The sequence below is a fragment of the Callorhinus ursinus genome, unplaced genomic scaffold (assembly GCF_003265705.2).
Source record: "Callorhinus ursinus isolate GAN/ISIS: 27379988/994484 unplaced genomic scaffold, GSC_fseal_2.0 scaffold38, whole genome shotgun sequence".
NCBI classification, from domain to species: Eukaryota; Metazoa; Chordata; class Mammalia; order Carnivora; family Otariidae; genus Callorhinus; species Callorhinus ursinus.
The window spans coordinates 8,633,515-8,653,429 of NW_027397100.1; the positions used below are offsets into that span (position 1 = coordinate 8,633,515).

Here is a 19,915-nt window from a genome sequence, read left to right on the forward strand (position 1 = left end):
GGCTGTACCCGAAATCCCGATTTCATCATTCAGGGGGAGGGGGGCACGACCATAATGTGTTTGTTCGAGCTCCCCTCCCGACCAGTGATTCTGACGGGCGGCCAGGGTTCGGAATGCTGCTCCAAGGTCTGTGTGCTCTGGGTGGCTGGCCTCACTGTGCCCCGGAAGCCACCCCGGGGCTGCTTCTGCCCGAGCCACATGCCTTGTGTCACTCTTCAGGTCAGGGCTGGGAGGCCCAGAGAGGTCACCAGTCCATGTGCTCCCCTTCCCCGCTCCAGCCGGCCAGCCTCCCCGCAGGACTCCGGAGCAGCCGCGGGGGCCACCGCGATGCTCTCTGAGCCTCCGTTCCCTCACAGCGAGTGAGGCCCACCACTGACCTTCCTCAGAGGCGTCCCAGGACAGCTGCTGGGAAAGTGCCGGGTGAAGAGCAGAGGGTACTGCTCTGCTACAAAGAATGCCAGCCAGGAATACCAAAACTAGCTTTAATTTGCCCAAAAGTCACATGGCGCCATGTAAAAACTTTCTGGATGGAGGCCCAGAGAGAGTCCATGCTGTCTGAGGCCAAGGGGGTTTCTAGAAGTTCTCCAGCAAGCCCAGGATGCGCTTTTGCTCGTTCTCCCGGAACTCCGGGCTCCGGCCATCCCCGATGTTCTCCGCATACTCTGGGGGAGACAAAGGCAGCGTGAGGCATGGCCTTCCCTAAATCCCCGCTCCTGCTGAGGCGCACACTGTGCTAATGCCTCCAACAGCACGCCCCAGGGCCGCTGTGGCCGGTGGTGCTCAGTGCACAGGGCCCAGCTCACCTGTCCTCACCCAGAGTCCTCCCCAGCCACACCCCTCACTCACGCACGCGGTCACTCGGCCCACGAGAAGCGGATGCCTGCCATGGGCACGCTTGCTCTGGCCAGTGTCTGTCAGAGTGTGACTCTGACCAGCAGCAGCAGCACGCAGGAACTTGTTAGAAATGCAGATTTGGGGGCCCAACTCAGACCCACGCACAGACCCAGCAGTCTGTGTGAACGAGCCCTCCAGGGAGTGACGATGCACGCAAGTTTGAGAACCACTATTTGAAGCAATAGGGGTAGAGTAATGATCAAAAGAGATGAAAAATCTCCACTCTTGTGAAGCCTACTTTCTAGTGGGGGAACAAGCAAGTGAATAGCACCGAGAGGGGGACTGTCAGAAGGCCTCACAGGGACATGATGAAGACCTGAGGCAAACTCCACTGGGCAGGCCTGGGAGCGAGTGGCAGAGGGCTGGCCAGTGAAGAGGCTCTGAATGTGGACGGTGAGTGTGGAGGTCCGTGTGGCTGGAGCTCGGCACTGGGGACAGGAAGGAGCGACCACAGACCACGGGGCCTGTGGGCCGCTGCAAGGACTCTGGCCTTTCCCCTGCACCCAGAGCTGTGGGAGGGCTCTACGCAAAGGAGTGACGGCTCACTCCAGTGGCGGCGTGGGAGATACCCTGAAGGGGACAAGGGCAGAAAGCGGGAGATGTGATTTGATGGTGGCTGGGACCAAGGTCACAGCGGGGGTGACAAGTCTTCAGAATTTTACATGCATTCTGAAGATAAGCTGGAAGCGGGGTACTAGAGAGACATGTGGATATGGACATCACCAAGAAGTATGACAGAGTAGTGGAGAAGGTGACAGTAAGCCTTGAATTCCCCGTGAGGGGAACAGGTGCTGCACCACCAAGGAGGGGTTAAGGTATAGTCCCTGGATGTGAGATTCACACAGCTAGAAGTTTTTAGGTAAATGGAGAGGTGGGAGGAACAATGGTGTCGAGATGCTCCTCCCCTGTCTTCAGTGGCCCCAGGATGTGGGAGAAAAGAGCCACCACTGGAGAGGGCCCACCCCCTGGGAGAGGTGGGTTTCAGTGAGAGCACAAAGGCAAGGGGAATGCTCTAAGAAGGAGGAGGGCACAGAGGATGACAGTGAAGACAGATCTCCAGAGAACGCCATCAGAGCATCAAGGTAGTTCACCACGTGATCGACTTTACCCAGTTATCCCAGCACGATACTTAGAGCTCTCCATTTCATTTTCAAAAGTATCCCCTCAAATTATATAGTCACCCTGGTTTTAGGAAGTGGGGGCATATGGTGCAGAAATGCTGTGGGACTTGGGACTGGAGTGCAGGGCATGGGGGTGGGGGTGGGCTTCCTGTAGTGAGTCCCAGGAGGAAGGACAGAGAATGTGCTGGAAGGGGAAGGGAGGACAGTGTTCTCACTGCCCGCAAACTCACAGAGGGGAGATGGTGTGACATCGTGGGCTGGGTTTGAACCCTGTCTCCGACTCACAATCTTAAGCGACCTTGGGAGGGTCTCCTCTGAAAATGTATGGAAAGTACTTGGCAAATAACAGATGTTCAAGACACATAGCTCCCTCCCTGAGGCTCCTTTGCTCAGGCCAGCAGTGCCACGTGTGGAGAGCCCACATATCCCTGCAGGCCCCTCTTAAGGGCCCTCTTCTTGGTGAAGCCTACCTGGTCCTCTCTTCCTCTGGCTCCTGTCCTCAGGCCAGGGTCCCCATCACAGGCCCGACTTCCAGACCACCCTGAACTTGTTCTCCTCTCCCTCTAGATGGGGAGGTTCAAGAAGGGAGAGGCATGTGCCTTACTTTTGGCTGAATCCCGAGCAGAGTCTGGCCGAGGGTCAACTGTCAGTGCGGCGTGGTGCACAAGCTCTCAGAGCAGTGGATTAGGGTGACTGCTTGTGTCCCTGCCCCGCTCCCTGCTCCCCACACTGGGCAGCTTCAGGTAGAACAGACAACTCTGGGCAAGAGGCTTTTACATAATAAAACATCTGCTGATCCAAATCAGACAAAGACTGGGGAGAGAGAAGAAAATGTGCAACCCCTCCCTTGCTCCCTCCCACCCTCACCGTGCTGGGGAATAACTCTGCTCCTGCCACTTCTTCATTTTTCCTCCTTCCTCTTTATTACTTTGGGCATGTGCCGGAAAACGGGATTTGGAATTCAGACATGTGCCAGCTGTGTGTCTCCCCCTGGAAATCGTCATCTTCCGTTAGATGCATTCATCACCTCCACCAGCAAATGGCTGTGATGCCTTCTATTAAAGGCCCCTTAAAGAAAGGGCTGGGGTGATGGGTGAACAGGATCTGGGCTGCAGAGACAGCTACAGGGCTGTACCTAAGTGCTATCTCTTACTCACGTGTGAATGATCTAGTAGTTGCTGCCCCAGGAGATAGAGAAAAGACCATTATAGCATTTAATACCCCCAGAGGCATGGTCTGGAAGCAAGAGTCTTAATGGATTGAACTAACACTTTGCTCTCCTATATATTCTCAGACCCAGGAGGGAAGGAAGTGGAGGAACAGTCTGATCCTTTGGGGCAGTGATTTTCCAACTCAAGCCAGCTTCCCTGTAGGGACCTAATCTCTTTCTAGAGACCCACAGGTAGAGGAAACCAAAGTCCGTATCAAGGGGATTAGAAAAGGCCAAGGCCTTAGAAAAAAATACAAGCACACGAAGTACCCATCCCATGGCCCGTCTCCTGTTACTTTCTGTGGGGAAGGAGGAAACCATCAGATTTGCTGGTGTCTGGAAACAGGCTGTGAACAGAACAGGAACAATGTGGAAGAGGGGCTGTCTCCTCCACAGTGGGTGCCCGGTGTGGAGGTATGATGACTCGTCTGATCTTGGCAGCAATCGTGCAAGGGAGAGAATGCCATCCCTGTCTGCAGATGAGGACACTGAAGCTTATTAGAGAACTGGAGCAATGTGCCCGAGTTTGGGACGGTAGAGAGGCTGAAATTCAAACCAAAACATGCGTGAGTTGGGAAAAAGGCACCTAAAGAGCCAGTGGGTGGGAGAGCCAGTCCCCAAAGTGGCATTTTTTTACTAAGCAATATGCCACCTTGCCTGTTCCCCACCCTCTGGGGAGAAACTGCTCTGTGAGTGCTCCAAAGCAGCCCAGCCCCACAGGGCTTCTGGCTACAAAGTCCTCTCAAAGGCTAAGGCTCTGGATGCCATGTCCTGTGGTAAAGGGGCCCCAGTGGCCACAGATGTGGAGTGGGTCAGAATGTCAGAACTGGCAGGGTTCTCAGAAATAGTGCAACTCTGAAGGGCGGGTGACTGGCCAGGGTCCCGCAGCAAGCCAGCCATGGAGCTGGGCCCAGAACTAGGTCAGATGAGGCCCCAGTGCTCTTCCCCGGCCATTGGGAGCCAGCATAGCTGTGCCCCGCGCCCTCACTCTCTCCTCTTACCCCTACTCATTCTTTGTTTCCATAGTAGAATCCTATTTGGAGCAAATCTTGGTGGTGCCAGCTACCTCTGGTTATTATAGCTGCTGCAGCAGTTTATAAATATTGAACAGATTCCTCCCAGAGGTCTTGGGAAGAGTTCTCTTTGCTGTGTGTGTGTGTGTGTGTGTGTGTGTGTGTGTAGGAGTGGGGAAGAGGGAGAGCGGGCTGGGGGAGAGCGGGAGAGAAGAGGGTGAGTCAGCCTGGAGAGAGCAAAAAAGAGGGTGTGCACATCCAACTCCCTTCTCTCCTGCCCCAGCATTTTCAAATGCTCTTATAATAAAGGATTTGATGGAGCTCAAAAACAGACAGCAGTGCTGAATGCATAAATATTAAGCAAACTTTAGACAGCAGGTTTACTATTCAGACATGGAATACAAGCTGTTCTGTTTATGTTAAGAGGGAGAGGGAGGAGCCCTGGGGCTGGTGGGTGGGGAGAACTGTCTTCAGGACAGAGACTTGGGCTGAGCTCACAAGCCTGGTCCAGACCCCTGAAACTGAAGCCTCAAATGCTCACCCTTTAAAAAATGCAGGAGGAAGGGGGTGGGGGAGGAGAAGAATGCCCCTATTTTCACACTGAAAACTCTGGAAGACACAGGCATAACCACAGACTAGAAACTGGGAAAGGAAAATCCATGTCTAACAGATTCCTTAATGATAATGATGAACCTGGAAGGTCTAGTGTCACACTTCCCTAGAAGGACACTTACCTGTAGCTACAGGACACAAGTATATTCCACTAAAATGACACCCATTTCAAGGAGAAGGATACTGGGTGTTGTATGCAAACAGTGAACCATGGGACACTACATCAAAAAAACTAATGATGTACTGTATGGTGTTAATTAATTAATAAAATTTTTAAAAAAGCAAAAAAAAGCAAGCACATGAAACATAAATAAAAGGAACGCCTGGGTGGCTCAGTTGGTTATGCATCTGTCTTCGGCTCAGGTCATGATCCCAGGCTCCTGGGATCAGGTCCCGCATCAAGCTCCTTGCTTGGCAGAGAGCCTGCTTCTCCCTCTACCTGCTCTGCCTGCCGCTCCCCCTGCCTGTGCTCTCTCTCTCTCTCTGACAAAAAAATAAAATCTAAAAAAAAAAAAAAAAGAAAAAAGAAAAATAAAGAAAAAAAAAAAAGAAGGATACTTATCATGCTAACAGGGGTCATGTTCCCATTGTCCGGAGGACACCTGAGCTGGTGGGAAAGCACCCTCCCCTCCCCCACCAGGCCCCGAGGAGTCTGGTCCAGGTGCTGGTCCACCTGAGTCCAGGCTGCTGTCACCTCCAGGTCAAAGGATTAGGCTAAGGAAGCCAGGGAAGGAGCCTCCATTTGCTGAGCACGTACTCTGTCCCAGGCGCCTGACTGTAGTTTGACTTGAGCAATATTCACACACACCAGGTCTGTGTTTTACTGAGAGGAAACCAAGGCTCAAACACATTATCTACTAACTTAGCCAAAGTTACACAGAGAGCCAGAATCACGCGGGTCTGAGCATCTCCGATCTGTTTCTTGCTGGAGGAGCTCACGCACGGATCCCAGCAGCAGAGCAGCTGACCTGTGGCAAGCACATGCTACACGCCGGCCGTGTGTCTGGCCACGTGTCCGACCTGTAGCAAGCACGTGCTACGCACCGGCCGCATGTCAGCACTGTGCGTGTGCACGGTGCCTCCCCGGACTCACAGAACCTGGTGAGGCTGCTTATCTCCACCTCACAGATGAAGGACTGTGGCTTAGAGGGGGTAACAAGCTGCCCAAGGTGAAATGCATGCCTCTCCAGGATTCTCTCCTGCCTCCAAACACTCTAGTGGTCACAGTAGCCATGACCTGGGGCAAGTCACGCACACATCAACACGTCATCAAAAGAGAAATCCTGTCAGCTTCTGCAGCTTCAAAATCACAGAGGCAATGCTCAGGTTACCAACAGCCCCAAATCAATATGGAAAATACATGTTTATGAGCTTCTAGAGGAGATTTCAAGCCATAAAGCCCAAAAGCAAATCAAAGGGCGAGGAGCCAATTTCTGAAAGCATTTTGAAGTCTTTGGGTCAGCCTTTTTGCCACCAATCAAAGAGTTTTGAGTCAGTAATCCTCTGAGCTTTCCCCTGCACAACAGCCCGGCAGCCACACAGTCTTCTGACAACTTTCGCCAGTGACTAAGACATTGAAGAGACTTGCCAGCAGCTTCCACGGTAAACCTTGGCACAAGTGTTTACACTAAACAGTATTTCCAGGTCACAGTTCCTACACCACATCCAAGAAGGTGGCCCCTCAAGGGTGGACATCTGTGTCTGCCCTTAGAGGTCTCTCACATGCTTCCAGACGCCACCTCCTTAGTCACTTATCAGCTTCACAGAAAGGACAAGGGTGGCTGCCAGGGGCCGGGGAAATGGGGGGAGGAGGGATGGGGGGGTGAGTGTTTAATGGGTACAGAGTTTCAGTTTTGCAAGAAGAAAATCAAATGTGTGGATAAGTGGTGGTGACGGTCACAATGGTTAAAATGGTAAATCCTGACATATATTTTACCACCAAAAAAGAGGTATCTCTTCTGTGTAGCCTCCCTGGATCTTCGTTCCTTTTAATCTGCAGCAGAATGAACTCTGCCTTCGTGATTCCCGCTCTGTGTCTTAGCACTGACTTCATGCTGCTTTGTGTAGTGATCAGTCATTTCACCTGTGATGGGACTGTATGCCCCCCGGGGACAGGGCCTCCTAAGTGTCTCATTCATCTTAGGAGTCCACCTAGTGCCTTGTGATGCCAGGTGGGTGCTCTATAAAAGTGGATGCCCTCAATTTTCTTTCTTAAAAGATGGGAGGACTGTTATCAGCCAACCAACAAAGTTAGAGGTTTCCTTCCTGCCAGATGGAAGAACGACTGTATAGTTTTGAGTTTTGATCCTGTTTCCAACATTATTAGTGACTCAGGCAATGTCCCTTAACCCCCATAAGTCTTGGTTTCCTTATCTGCAAAATGGAGATTGTAATCCTGTTTTCTAGGGCTGTTGTGAGAACCAGAGAATATACATCAGAAGCCTGGCCCAGAGGACGTGCTCAGGAGTGACCCCACTACCTACCATGGTCCTGGATTTCTGGAAGAGTACAAAGAAGCCTGAAGCACTAGCTCACCCCCGCCCCCCCCCCACAGTAAGCACTAACTGAGCTTGTTGGTACCAGTCATGGGCCAGGCACAAGACAACAGGCAGGAAGACTGTCACCACCCTCGTGGGGCACATGGTGTGGCCCACCCTTTTCTGGTGAAGAGACCACCCTCTCCTACATGGGTGCCACAGTGCTCAGGCCTGGAACAGCTGCCAGCTCCAGGGAAGGCTGGACTTTGGGAGTGCCAAGTAAGCAGTCTGCAGAAAGAGGGACTTTAATGAGCCATCAATTATTCCCAGCTCTCTTGGCACCCCCAACAGAAGAGGAGGGAGGAAAATGGTTGAGAAAGGGGACTGAGATACAACGGGAAAAGTCCCCTGCTGGGCTTGCCTCATCAGCGTTTTCCTGGGACCTCAAGGGATACATCAGCTGTCATCCTGCCAGCAAAACTTAGGAAATATATAGGCCATAAAATCAAAGAAAAAGCTGGCATCTAATTAGCATGTTAAAAAAAAAAAGGAAGCAACCCAAACTGGAAAACAAAATTAAAATCAAAGAGGACAGACTGATGAGCTGGTTTTCTTTACGAGGCTTTGTTTTCTCATGCTTTTTGATGGAAGGAAGGGTGGAGGAAGAAGGGGGAGGGAATGAAGGCTTTTAAGGGGGAGGCCCGAGCAGAGTCTAGCCATCCACCCTGCCAGCCAGCCTGACCCGTTTTTAACACCAACACAGCTCCGAGGGGCTCGCTGGCTGCAGACAGGCAGGCCCCAGGGGCTTGGCTCCCCTGCACAACACCACAGGCAGAAGGGCTTCCCCGAGGTGGCAGTGAGCCAGGGTGGGCACCTGCCAGTGCACGCAGGGTCGATAACCCTTTGATATACTGTCCTACCCCTGGGTCATCTCTCTCTGCCTGGGATGTGTCTTTCCCCCTGGAACATTCTTCCCAGTCCTGGGAGGAGCCTCTCCCTCCTCTGGGAGTCCACGGAATGGCCTGGCTCTCCAGAACTGCTCTTACCACTCCGTTAGCACACTGTTCACAACTTCAACCAGCACTTAGCACGTTGTAATTAGTTTCGAGTATCTCGACTGTGAACGTCTCAAAAATATGGCTCTTGCTTTTTCTTCTTTGCATCTCTAGTCCTGAACACAGAGCCTGGCACTCAGCAAATGCCAGCTCAGTAGCTGCTGGAGCGTGTATGTCATTTAGCTTGAATTATGGCTGGTCACTTACACATCCATGTTCCCAGAAGATTATAAACTCCACGAGGGCAGGCGCCGTGTGGCCCCTGAGTATAGTATCTAGCACGGTGCTTTTCCCGAGGAAAGTCTTGGCAAACATCTGCCAAATTCAATTTGCACAAGGGTGGGGCTGAATTCAACAATATGTAAAATATTCCCTGGGTTCTCATTACACGCCCAGCATTGCTCTGGGTACTGAGGAAACACGGCGAACAAGCCAGACAACGTCCCCACGTCACGGAGCTTATATTTTAGTATGTGAGACACACAAAACGAGTAAACAAAGAATAAATAAAAACAATTATAGACTGTGATAAGAGCTATGAAGGGAATAAACGAGGCGCTCCAATGGGAAGTAACAGACGGAGAGAACTGCGTGGATTCAAGATGGAGTCTAGAGGCGGAACTGGCAGGCTTACTACTCCACTGGCTGGGCAGGTTGATGGAGGGAGAACCGAAGGGCTGGCCTGAGGCTCTGGCAGAGCTCGGGGAAAGAAAGCAACAGAGCAGAGGACCAAGAGTGGCGGGAACGAACGTGGCACCTGTGCAGGCCGCTCCATCAACAAATCTCCACTCCGCATCCGGTCTGTGCCCGACAGCCCACGACGCCCTGCGGGGCTAGACCAGGACCCGAGGGAGACAGGCTGGCTCACAACAACAGAAAACTCTGAGTAACCTAAGGTATATGTGTGAGGATTTCACAAAGGAAAACGGCCACCTACTACATGTCAGTATCAGTTAAAAACACCCTTTCTTTCTCAGAAGATCACTATTTTGATTGCAGGGATGGAAGTGCAGGGAGAAGCCTAAATGCAAGAGAGGAGAGCCGAGTGATGAAAAGTTCTAATTGAACAAGTGGGTGTTCGACGTAAACACCATTTACAAACTGGAGTTGCAAATCACCACAGCTTCACCTCAGGGAGGAGGCAGCTTGACATGCTGTGTAGTAATTCACGCGAGCGAGACACGGAGCGGGGAAGGAGCACCCAGGATGCTGCCGTGCTGGGCTCGCTTCGTGAACGGTTTCCCTTTCCTCTTTCCCTGAGGGAGAAAACGAGATTCCAGTACCTCAAACTGTCTGCAAAACAGACACAGTGGAGGTCCCACTGCCACCTGCCTGGGGTGGCTGTGCTAAACACGGGGTTTCCTGCTCCCATGCTTTCATGCACACTGTTCCTTTGTTCTGGGATGTCCTGGTCCCAGTCTCTAAGACCCAGCTCGATGCCACTTTCACGAGACGTCCCGTAAGATTGTAGCCATGCCTCACTTATGATAATGACGATGACAATTATCATATTTCAAAATATTCATAATAGCTAACATTTACAGACAACTTATTAAGGGTCAGACATTTCAATCTATCATCTTATTTAATCTTCCCACCCATCCTATGAGGTCACAGAGCAATTGGGTATCTCGCCCCAGGTAACACAGTAAGTAACAAAGCCAGGATTCAGTCCCAAGAGCCGGATCCCAGAGACCATGGCTCTTAACTTCTCTTCACTTTATTGTATGCACCATTTATCTACACATTTCATCTCCCACCTGTCATGGGAGTTATAAGCCACTTACAGGCAAACCCTTTGAGTAAATTTAGCCTACTCCTTCACCTTAGAAATGGGCAGAACATGGGCCACAGCGGGAAAATGAAAATCTGCCTACAGCTACCAGTCTACCCTGGCTCTCTCTGATCTCTGGCAGGAGCCGTGTCTAGTATGGGCCTCTACTGCCATGTGTGTGAGTCTGTGCTAAGGGGCCCACGGGCACAGAGTCCAGCTCAGGTACCCTTGTGATTGCGAGCCTGCACACCAATGCAGGCCTCGGGAGCCTCCAGCTGAGGAAGGTCCCAAAGATGTCATGGCATTGGAGGGACTCCCTGGGATAGCTGAGGGCAGGAGGGACGCTCACCTGACTGAGCACTATCTGTGTGCCGGGCACTAGCCACTGCTGGACACGAACTGGACGCTGTTTTGTAGTGTCTCCTGAACCTTTGCAAAAGTTCTTTTAGATCACACTCGCACGGCTGGGGGAAGGCAGAGCCAAGGCTGGATGACAGGTATGCTCTTTCTGCTACACCATACTGCCTCAGATTCACTTCCTGCTGTCTTGCATAATTCCGGGTATTTCCTGTTACTTCCTTGGATTTTTTCCCCCTAAGAAAGCAATTTCCTTCCACTACATGTAGTTTGGAACTGGGCGTTTTGTTTCTTGTTTTGTCTTTTTCTTCCTTTTTAATTTTTAACAAATATTTCTAAGCCCTGCTGCCTCTTGTTTGTTATGTTTTTTTTAAATGCTGGAACTGAAGGGTCAGAGGCATAGAATGAATACCTAGGCCAGTCCTCAGTATCTGGACAAAGATGACCTGGATACATACTGCATGTGACAACACACTTAAGCCTGCAGTGCAGAGAATGCTGTGCATCAAATGCCAGGGATATTGACAGAGACTCAGAGAGTAAGCATCACTTAGTTCTCTCAGAGCCTCAGACACAAGCAGCACACAACTCACCCTTGATGATGTGCCTGACGATTTTGATGGAGCTCCCTCGCATGTTCAGGATCTGGTGAACCCTCTGGCGAATCTATGAGGAAGGGGAAGGGAAGGGAGAGAAAGGAAAAGCACCGTTTGTCTTGGCAGACACCAGCATCCATCCTGTGCAAAGTGTGCACCTCGCGCCCACCCCTGATGGAGTGGGCCCACATGGAGTGCAGGGAGTTAAGGAGGGTGGATCCGCTTCTTTCTTGGAGTCTCTGCCCCGGCAGAGGGCCAGGAAGGAGGCAGGCATGGATGGGCCCATCAGGGGCAGCCCCTCCTACCTGGGGCACGTTGGCATTGCAAATCTCCGCCATGATGTAGCAGATGTGCTGAAGGACAAAGAGCCCCGCGTCCAAGCGCCGGAGGTAGAACTCGTCCTCCGTGTCATTGTCTATAATCTCCCCACGCCGGACCATGTCCTGCAAGCGAATGAGCATTTGGGACAAACGAACTGGCCAGTGAGGCCACAATACACAAAAGAACAGCAACTACAACACCACCACCACCACCACTACCAGAAGACCATTCCACCGGGGTGTCTCCTGCTCCTCCCATTATCTTCTAAAGTATCTTTCTCATGTTTTAATGGACTAGAGGGCCAGGGAGTCAGATTAAAGTCCATTTTTTTTTACCTATGCAATGAGTCAAGGCCAAAATGATTTCATCCACATATTCAGTCTAAAAAAATAAGCTGATGGACACAAATCTCAGCTATTTATCTGCTTCCACTCATTCTCTAGTCTTTGCTTCTAGCCCCAGTACATCACCTCTCTAAAAGACCTACAGATTTCTCTTTCCCTCCCCAGTCAGGTCAAACTCGGGAAGAGCGGTCCTGTCTCCACAACTCTGTCTTGATGCCCTGGTGAGGCTGATGGTGATGGCACAGAAACCCACTGTACATACACGTGCCCCTTTGGGCTCACATTGTGTCAGTAGCAAATGCCACCACCCTTTCCATTTCACGTCACCAGCGGGCACTCCCCTAGGCCAACACCCCAACGAGCGACAGGAGTCTCTTTCCTCATCTGTTGCAACCCCAGACCTATCAGACTTGCTGTCCTCAAATCTATTCCTCTCTAGTGGATTCTTTTTTTTTAAACAGTTTTACTGAGATAACAATTCACATACCATACAATTTGCCCATTTAAAGTGCACAATGTAATGGCTTTTAGTATATTCAGAGCTATGCAACCAGCGCAATTGTCTTAGGACATTTTCACCACCACCCCCGAGTTCCCCAACTAGTGAATTATTATTGCCTCTGCCGCCAGAGCTCCTCTCCCCATCTCTGGGCCTTCGCTGCCTTCCTTCCTTAGGACCCTGGAGTATCTCTGAAGCTAGCACTACTTTTATGCTACCTCTACCACACCCTTGCTGATTATTGAAGGCTAACACTGCTCCTTTCCGAAATTCCTGAGTGTGCCTCAACACGCCTCTCCCCTGCATGACCTCCTCTCGCACACCACGCTCACACTGATTTCCACCATCACCGCCCTCCCCCCATTGCTAACTCCCATCTACAACTCCCTTCATTTCATAAGGGTGGACTATGAACTCTGGTAAGGCAGGAACTGAATTCTGTCTTCATGTCCCCACTCAGTAAACATCCACGCACTGAATGAAAGGGAAAAGACATCTCTGTTTTGGGCTGTCGGCTCTCAGGAGTAAGATCTGGGTGAGGAACTCATTCCACATGACTGGCAGACCGGCTTGAGAAGACAGGTGCTTGACACATGCTTTTGACGACAACACCATTTCTTAATTCTGTCAGTAGTTTTATGGCCATGGTTCCCTCTGACAACTCGGGCTCTTGTCACTGATAGAAGCCCCTGGGACCCTGCTTTCCACTCTCCCAAACCTGAAGGACTTACCACTTGGTCATCAATCCCCAACAAGAATCCTTCAGAGACTATTTAGACTCAGATAATGCACTTCTTTATTTGCCCAAGGGGCCAGCCTGTAGCAACACAAGGCTACTTTTCATCTCACTCCTAAAGGCCTCTCTCTGAGGCAAAGGAGGGCTGCACTTTCTGGCAAATCACCACCGCTAATTCCTAGCTTCATTTAGTAGCAAATTCCTTGGTAACCTGGTAATAGTGTTAATGTTCACGAGGTAGTCATGGAGCACTGGACTGATGTCTGAGGAGTTTAAAAATAGAAGGGTCTCTTTAGTTTCTCATTTACTCATAATTGTAACTTCCTGCTCCAGAACTCCTAAGTGTTCAGCAGCTGGGGGCACAGGAAGCAAAATTACTCCTGACTTCCACTCATGCAAAAAGCATTTGCTGCTAATACTTTACATTTCTATAATGCTGTAGAGTTTAAAGTGTCTTTATATATATGGTCCTGAGTACCACATTTAAAGAGAGCAGGGAGAAGATTATTAATCCCATTGTACAAATCAAAATCCAAGACACACAGAGGTTAAGTAAGTTGCTCATAATTACATGATTACCAGTTACTAGAATATGGACTCCCTGGGGACAGGAATCCTGTCTGATTCACCTCTGAGGTGGAAATGATTAACATAATACCAAGTGCTCAGATCCCAGCCCAGCTAAGTGCCCAAGGCAAGGGTGCCATTCTAAGCATTGATTTAAGGCAGAAAAAGAAAGAAAATGGAGGTAAGGGGATGCCCTGGTCTTAGTCATGGAGGGGCCGACTGTCTGGGGAGGCCACAGGACACATGGAAATGACCAGAGAGTCAGCGGATATTAAAGATAACGACAGGTGCTGTGCTGCTCATGGTTGGTTAAGATGGGAGGGCATCTGAGGAAGAAATGCCTCCTGGGTAACCCTTCCAGGCTCCTGAGAGACAGCAGAATGAAGGCGTTAAGGATGAGGACTTCCAGGGGTCTGAGGCCCCGTGCTGCTCATTGCTCTCTGCTCACCAGCAGCCTGCCCCCCGCCCGACTTGCACACAGAACAGATGGGCCTGCCCTCCGCTCTGGCTCCTCACCTTTGCTTGCCATGTTGGTACCTTCCCCAGCCCCCAATCTCTATCATAATATAGTTAAAAATCTAAAATGCAATATTCCTTTCAAAACTTTTCCTGAGAGCTTTGAAAACTTTTTAAAGTTTTCCAACTTGCAAACTTTTCCAGCTAGATACTAGGATTTTCCAGTCCTGAATACCCTCAAGACTTGGATTTATACCTCTTTTACAGCACCTCCCATGACCTGCCTTACAGCAGTTATTCCGATGTGTGTCTCTTTCCTGTGTAGGCTCCTTGAAAGCAAGAGGTGTGCTTCACTCTTCTTTGTACCCTAGAAAGCACCTTGCATAGTACTTTGAGCACAGTGGGCTCTTGGAAAGCATTTGTCAAATAGGATTGAAAAATGAAGGTAGAAGTTCAGCGCTGTTTAATGAGTTGTGTGTGCTAAGACTGTTGAGGATGGGGAGAAGGGGGAGCATCAGACGTGGTGCGGGACAGGACCTTGGATGGCCAGCTGGTGGGGGCCTGAACGCTGGCCAGAGAAGTGAGACACGATGGGCCACAGGCTGCGTGAGCAGGGAGATGTCCTGAATGAGAATATGCAACTGCTGTGTGGCAGACACGCGGGCTCCCAGCACTGAGAGGCATGCAGAGCGGATGGCTGGGAGGCCAGAGTACCAGCCTCTGCGAGGAGCAGATCAGATGGAGGACAGAGGAGGTGACGAAACCTTAGAGGTTTGCAAACATGGAAACTGAGAGTGGAACACATTCCATTCGTCCACCTGATAAAGATTTCCTGAACACCAGACTGTGGGCCAGATATTGTATGATGTGCTGGGGGCGGCAAAGATAAACAAAAGAGTCCACATAATCAAGATTATAGCCTAATAATGTTGCCAAGTTGTTAATTTTTTAAAAATGTAGTAATGTCTATGATCAAGGGCCTCTCAAATTGTACTGCATGCCGTGGGCACCCAGAAGGACACATTACGTCTGTCTGGGGGGGTGGTGTCAAAAGACTTCAAAGGAAATATACATTTGAGGTGGACTCTGAAGGAGTTGGACAGGCTGGAAAGAACATTCTAAGTAGAAGGAGTAACAGCATGGATCAAGGCATAGAAAAGTCAACATGGCTAGGGTGAGAGAGATCAACAGTGGAACACCAATATCACTAAAAGCAAGGTTAGAAAGGAGGAAGGGAGTGTGTTTTTTGCTTATAAAGATCCTGGCTATCAGAAGATCATGTTCTTTTTGACTGATTGCTACATATGAGGCCTTGTGTGAGGCAGTGTGAATAAAACCCACTGCTGGCACCATCTATCCCCCTGGGAGGAACAGCCAGTGTTTACTGAGGGCTTGTGATGTATCAGACCGAGTCTGAGCGCTTTTAAATTCCTTTGCTTCTCACAAATATTGGAGGGCAGGGATTATTACCCCCAGGTTAGATGAGGAAACGGGACTCGACAGAGCAGCCTCCCCAAGGCCAGCGGGTGGCAGAACTGGGATTCAAACCCAAGGCCGTGTTCTTTTCAAACCTCCATGTTTGTGTGGGGGCAGATTTCGGAGCTGTCTTTGAGAACAAAGGAAGATGCCAAGTAAGAGTGGTAGAGGCTCAAGAATGGAGCGTAGCAAAATTAAGTTTCTTCAAATAGGTCAGAAGAGCCCTGGTGATTTCTCCTTTTTCATACTCTCCCCCACAATCCGATCATCTTTTAACCAGACAGGCACATACCGTACTTTCCCGTTTCTCTAAATATTGTCATCCAGAAAGGATGGACCCAAGAGAGCAATGCCAAACTCCATTTTTTCCTCTTTCCTTAGAACTTCAAGACTCTGACAACGTTCAATTCAACATTCTACTTTTAGATATATGGCCAGATGATCTGAAAGTGAAAATTTCAAATGTAGATCTGAGATACGACTAACTCATCTCCAAGAAAGGCATCACCATCGCTGCGCTGAACATGCAAAGATGAAACAGCGATTGGCTTCTAAGACGAAGTCTCTGTCCTGACAGTTTTAGAAGCATCATAGAAACCAGCAAGCAGAGAAGGTGACTGCTGTCAGGATAGCACCTTATCTAGCCTGTTACAACTCTGTGGGCAGGGAATATTTACTGCTGACTGGATTCAGAAAAGTTGAGCACAAACGTGCACTCTGTGTTTAAAGGGAAATAAAAGCAAGATGGTTATAAGTATCATTCTGATGGAAAATAAGGAAGTTTGGGGACAGTTCTTGTAGGAACATCTTAAGTTTTGGTCTGTCTTAAGAGGAAGTAGGATCATATATCACCTTTATTATAAATGGATTAATGAATTTGTGGCTCCATTTCTGGGATTCTAAGACACGAGATTAAAAAAAAAATGATCTGGCGATAAGGAAGTGGAACTAACCCCAGGAAGACTTCTCGGGGTATCTGAGACTCCAAGGGAGCTGCCGGTACAACTCAACTCGTGACCGTCTGGCTAGGATTCAGTCTTTGAAGTAACATAAAAGTAACATAAACATCCTAGGATCATCATGAGCTTCTCCCCACCCTATTATTTCCCTCATAGACGGCTCTGGAAGTACCAAAGGAGTCTGATTTAGAACACTATGCACACAAGTGGACTTGCTTCACTAGCAGTAGGGAGGGAATGACTTCTGCCCAACTGCCACCAATAAGATATGCTTCAAAGTGACTAGACAAAAAGAGTGAAGCTGGCTGGCCCATGCGGAGACTAAACCTGCAGCTCCACACCCTTAGCATGTGGGTACTAAACTTAGTACATGGGTACAACAGGCCACAAATACCTCATTCTAAAGATACTCAACCTCCCTTGCCTTCTTTCCCCCTTAAGAGACCCTCTGACATCACAAGAAGCATTCAATTAGACATCGGGAGTTTTCTGAATGATGATGTATTAATTCTACAAACAGGTTCCTCTGCCAAGACAGCACAGGGTGCTAAACAGACTAACACTAACTCACTAGTGTCCTTTGGCAGGTCATCTAACTTTTCGTGGCCTCAGCCTCTTTGCTTGGAAACGAGAAGCCCGCGCTGGGTCAGGGAAGGGAAACAAGGTTTCACTTGGAGCGCCCGCTCTAACTCACCACAGTGGCTGTCAAGTGCTCTACGTGGAAAAGGGTTGTGGGGCCGAATGGAGCTTGTTCTAGAGGAGCTCTGAGACCAGTAAGCTCCGTCTGTGCTGACTGCAGGGTGGGGAATGGCAGGGGCCCCCACCTGTCTTCCTTGATCTTGTGCTCTAGAAGGTTCCTTTTAGCTTTGATAACCCAGGACAAATCTAGGACTGAGGCACCTCCATCACCAGATGGGATGGATTTCTGCCTGTATCTGGGTGTCTACATGGACACGCTGAAGCAGTTGACTTAGTTGTGCGCCCAGTCAGAAGAGCCACCATGACAAAGGCCTCAGCTAGGAGCCAGGAAGCGTCACCCTGACACGACACAATGGTCAGCACTGACAATGGGCTCGTCCTCTGGCAATAAATTAGACTTCCCTGTGACAAAGAGACGAGCCCTGGATCTGCTGCTACTTTAGGCCATCTTGAAACAATCTGGACATGAAAATCGAGTGCTCTTCAAATGGCAATACGATTAACAGAGATTAAAGAGAAATTCCAAAAATCCAGTAACTTCCTAAAGTATTGTAAACACATCTTACTTTAAAAAATTTCAGAGTGAAAATCTGTGTGTACATTAAACTGTATCTGAAATGAGACAGGAGAGTTAAGATTTAAAGGAAGTCTTTCACAAATTAATTCATTCAACTTTCACCTCTGAGGAGAGTGAAGGTGACTGTCTTCTTTGTGAAGCAATGACAACTCAACAGCCACAGAAGCACTTTCTACTTTTGAAAGCAGAGTATCTTCATTAACCTCACTTGCTGATATGCCCTGTGTTGGGTATGCACATTTCAAATATCATTTTCAGATTTCACAGATGGAAAAATTGAGACAGATGTCAAATGACTGTCACCGAGTTTCGGTTAAAGACTCTGGTGGAATGTGATTTCCTCATCCAAGACCTTGTTCTATTTGTCCTTTCACTCTGGCAAGAGATGGGATGCAACACACGGATAATGACAACAGCAACCTTTCCCGAGTCCTCACTGTGCGCCCGGCACTGGGCTAAGCACTTCCACGGATTTCTCATTTTTCCTCACGAGGAGCTGGGAACTTTGACTGCATCCACCCTTCAGACAAAGTTTGGCTCCAAGCCTGCGATTCCTTTCACAGTCCAAAGAAGGAAAAAGTCTGTTTTATAGACCTTTTCCAGTATTAGCGTATGAACAAATAGCATCTTTTTCTTGATGCCGTATCTACGGTCTAATGCAAACCAGCTGTATTAAATGTGAGGTCATCTTGTGGTTTCCTGGGCCTTTTCCTTGTAAATTGAAGAAACTTAAAAAAAAGGAAAAAGGGGCAAGGGGTGGTTAAGTGTCTGCCTTTGGCACAGGTTGTGATCTCAGGGTCCTAGGATCGAGTCCCGCATCAGGCTCCCTGCTCAGCTGGGAGCTTGGCTCTCCCTCTGTTGCTCCCCGCTGCTTGTGCTCTCTTGCTCACAAGTGCGTGCGCTCTCTCAAATAAATAAATAAATCTTTTTAAAAAAAATATTTTATTTATTTATTTGACAGACAGAGATATAGTGAGAGGGGAACACAAGCAGGGGGAGCAGGAGAGGGAGAAGCAGGCTTCCCGAGGAGCAGGGAGCCTGATGCGGGGCTCGATCCCAGGACCCTGGGATCATTACCTTAGCCGAAGGCAGATGCCTAACGACTGAGCCACCCAGGTGCCCCTAAATAAATAAATCTTAAAAAATAAAAAAGGGGGCGGAGGGGTGTGAATCTATAGCTAGGCCAGCAAATTCCACATGCAATTTGGGAAAGTCAGAAACACAGAAGACACTTAGAAAGGTTTTGTGTTGTTCATTCCATGAGAGAGGGCTAGAATAAAAACTTAGATGGTAATTCAGTGAACGGCACATTAAGTAGAACAGACTGCAATTCACAGCAGCATAAGCCTGTTTGGGGGCTGCTAAAATAAACAGATTCATCTCCAAAGATACACAAGGAGGTGGTACATGTGGTGTCAAGGTGCCATTTCTGCAGGGTTGTGTGTTGTTTTCCCCTCCCCCAGCCATAGCCTCACTTTAAATGTTAATCTGTCGTCAGGAGCACTACCGAATCGCCACCTTTCCATGCGCGCCTCTATCTCTCTCAGCAGGCAAGTTGCAAGCCTCCAAATGAGCATGTGGATGCCATTTCTAATCTGCCCCTGACAGGCAGAGAGCTGTCCCTCGCTGATGGAAGGAGACAGTCATAAAAGAAGCTGCTATGAAACCAATAAGAATCCCTCTTGCCTTAATAAGAGGGGACGTGACTCAGAGCCCCGGCCGATGGGTCACAGTTACTGTCTGTAGTCATGGGCAAGAACTGCCACACCATTTACAAAAGGCCCATCTCTTTTTCTTCAAAAGCAAGGGAAGAGTTTAAGTCAGGGGAGAGATAGGTAAGTGGAGATGTGTGTGTGTGGGGGTGCACAAAAACACCAGCAAATAAAACCTTCTAAGAACTTCTAAAATAGGGCAGATTGTTAGAGAAGGATCCTAGAGATGGCCAGTCCTTTTTGGCTGGGGAAACTGAGGCTGAAGAAATAATAAAAGGGATTTTTGGGGGGCACCTGGGTGGCTCAGTTGTTAAGCGTCTGCCTTCGGCTTGGGTCATGATCCTAGGGTCCTGGGATCGAGCCCCGCATCGGGCTCCTTGCTCCACGGGAGGCCTGCTTCTCCCTCTCCCACTTCCCCTGCTTGTGTCCCTCTCTCGCTGTGTCTCTCTCTGTCAAATAA

The 19,915-nt window shown here is 49.4% G+C and overlaps 1 protein-coding gene across 1 annotated transcript in view; it reads right to left on the reverse strand.

Moving 5' to 3' along the window:
• Nucleotides 1-468: 468 nt before the first annotated feature.
• The window catches only part of CTNNBL1 (catenin beta like 1), a 160,032-nt gene continuing 140,585 nt past the window's right edge, over nt 469-19,915 (reverse strand). Inside the window, exons 14-16 of the mRNA XM_073880447.1 lie at nt 11,415-11,552; nt 11,107-11,179; nt 469-662 (exon numbers count right to left, since the gene is read on the reverse strand). Coding sequence (XP_073736548.1) covers nt 574-662; nt 11,107-11,179; nt 11,415-11,552 — 300 coding nt within the window. The 3' untranslated portion in view covers nt 469-573. The remainder of the gene's footprint in view (nt 663-11,106; nt 11,180-11,414; nt 11,553-19,915) is intronic.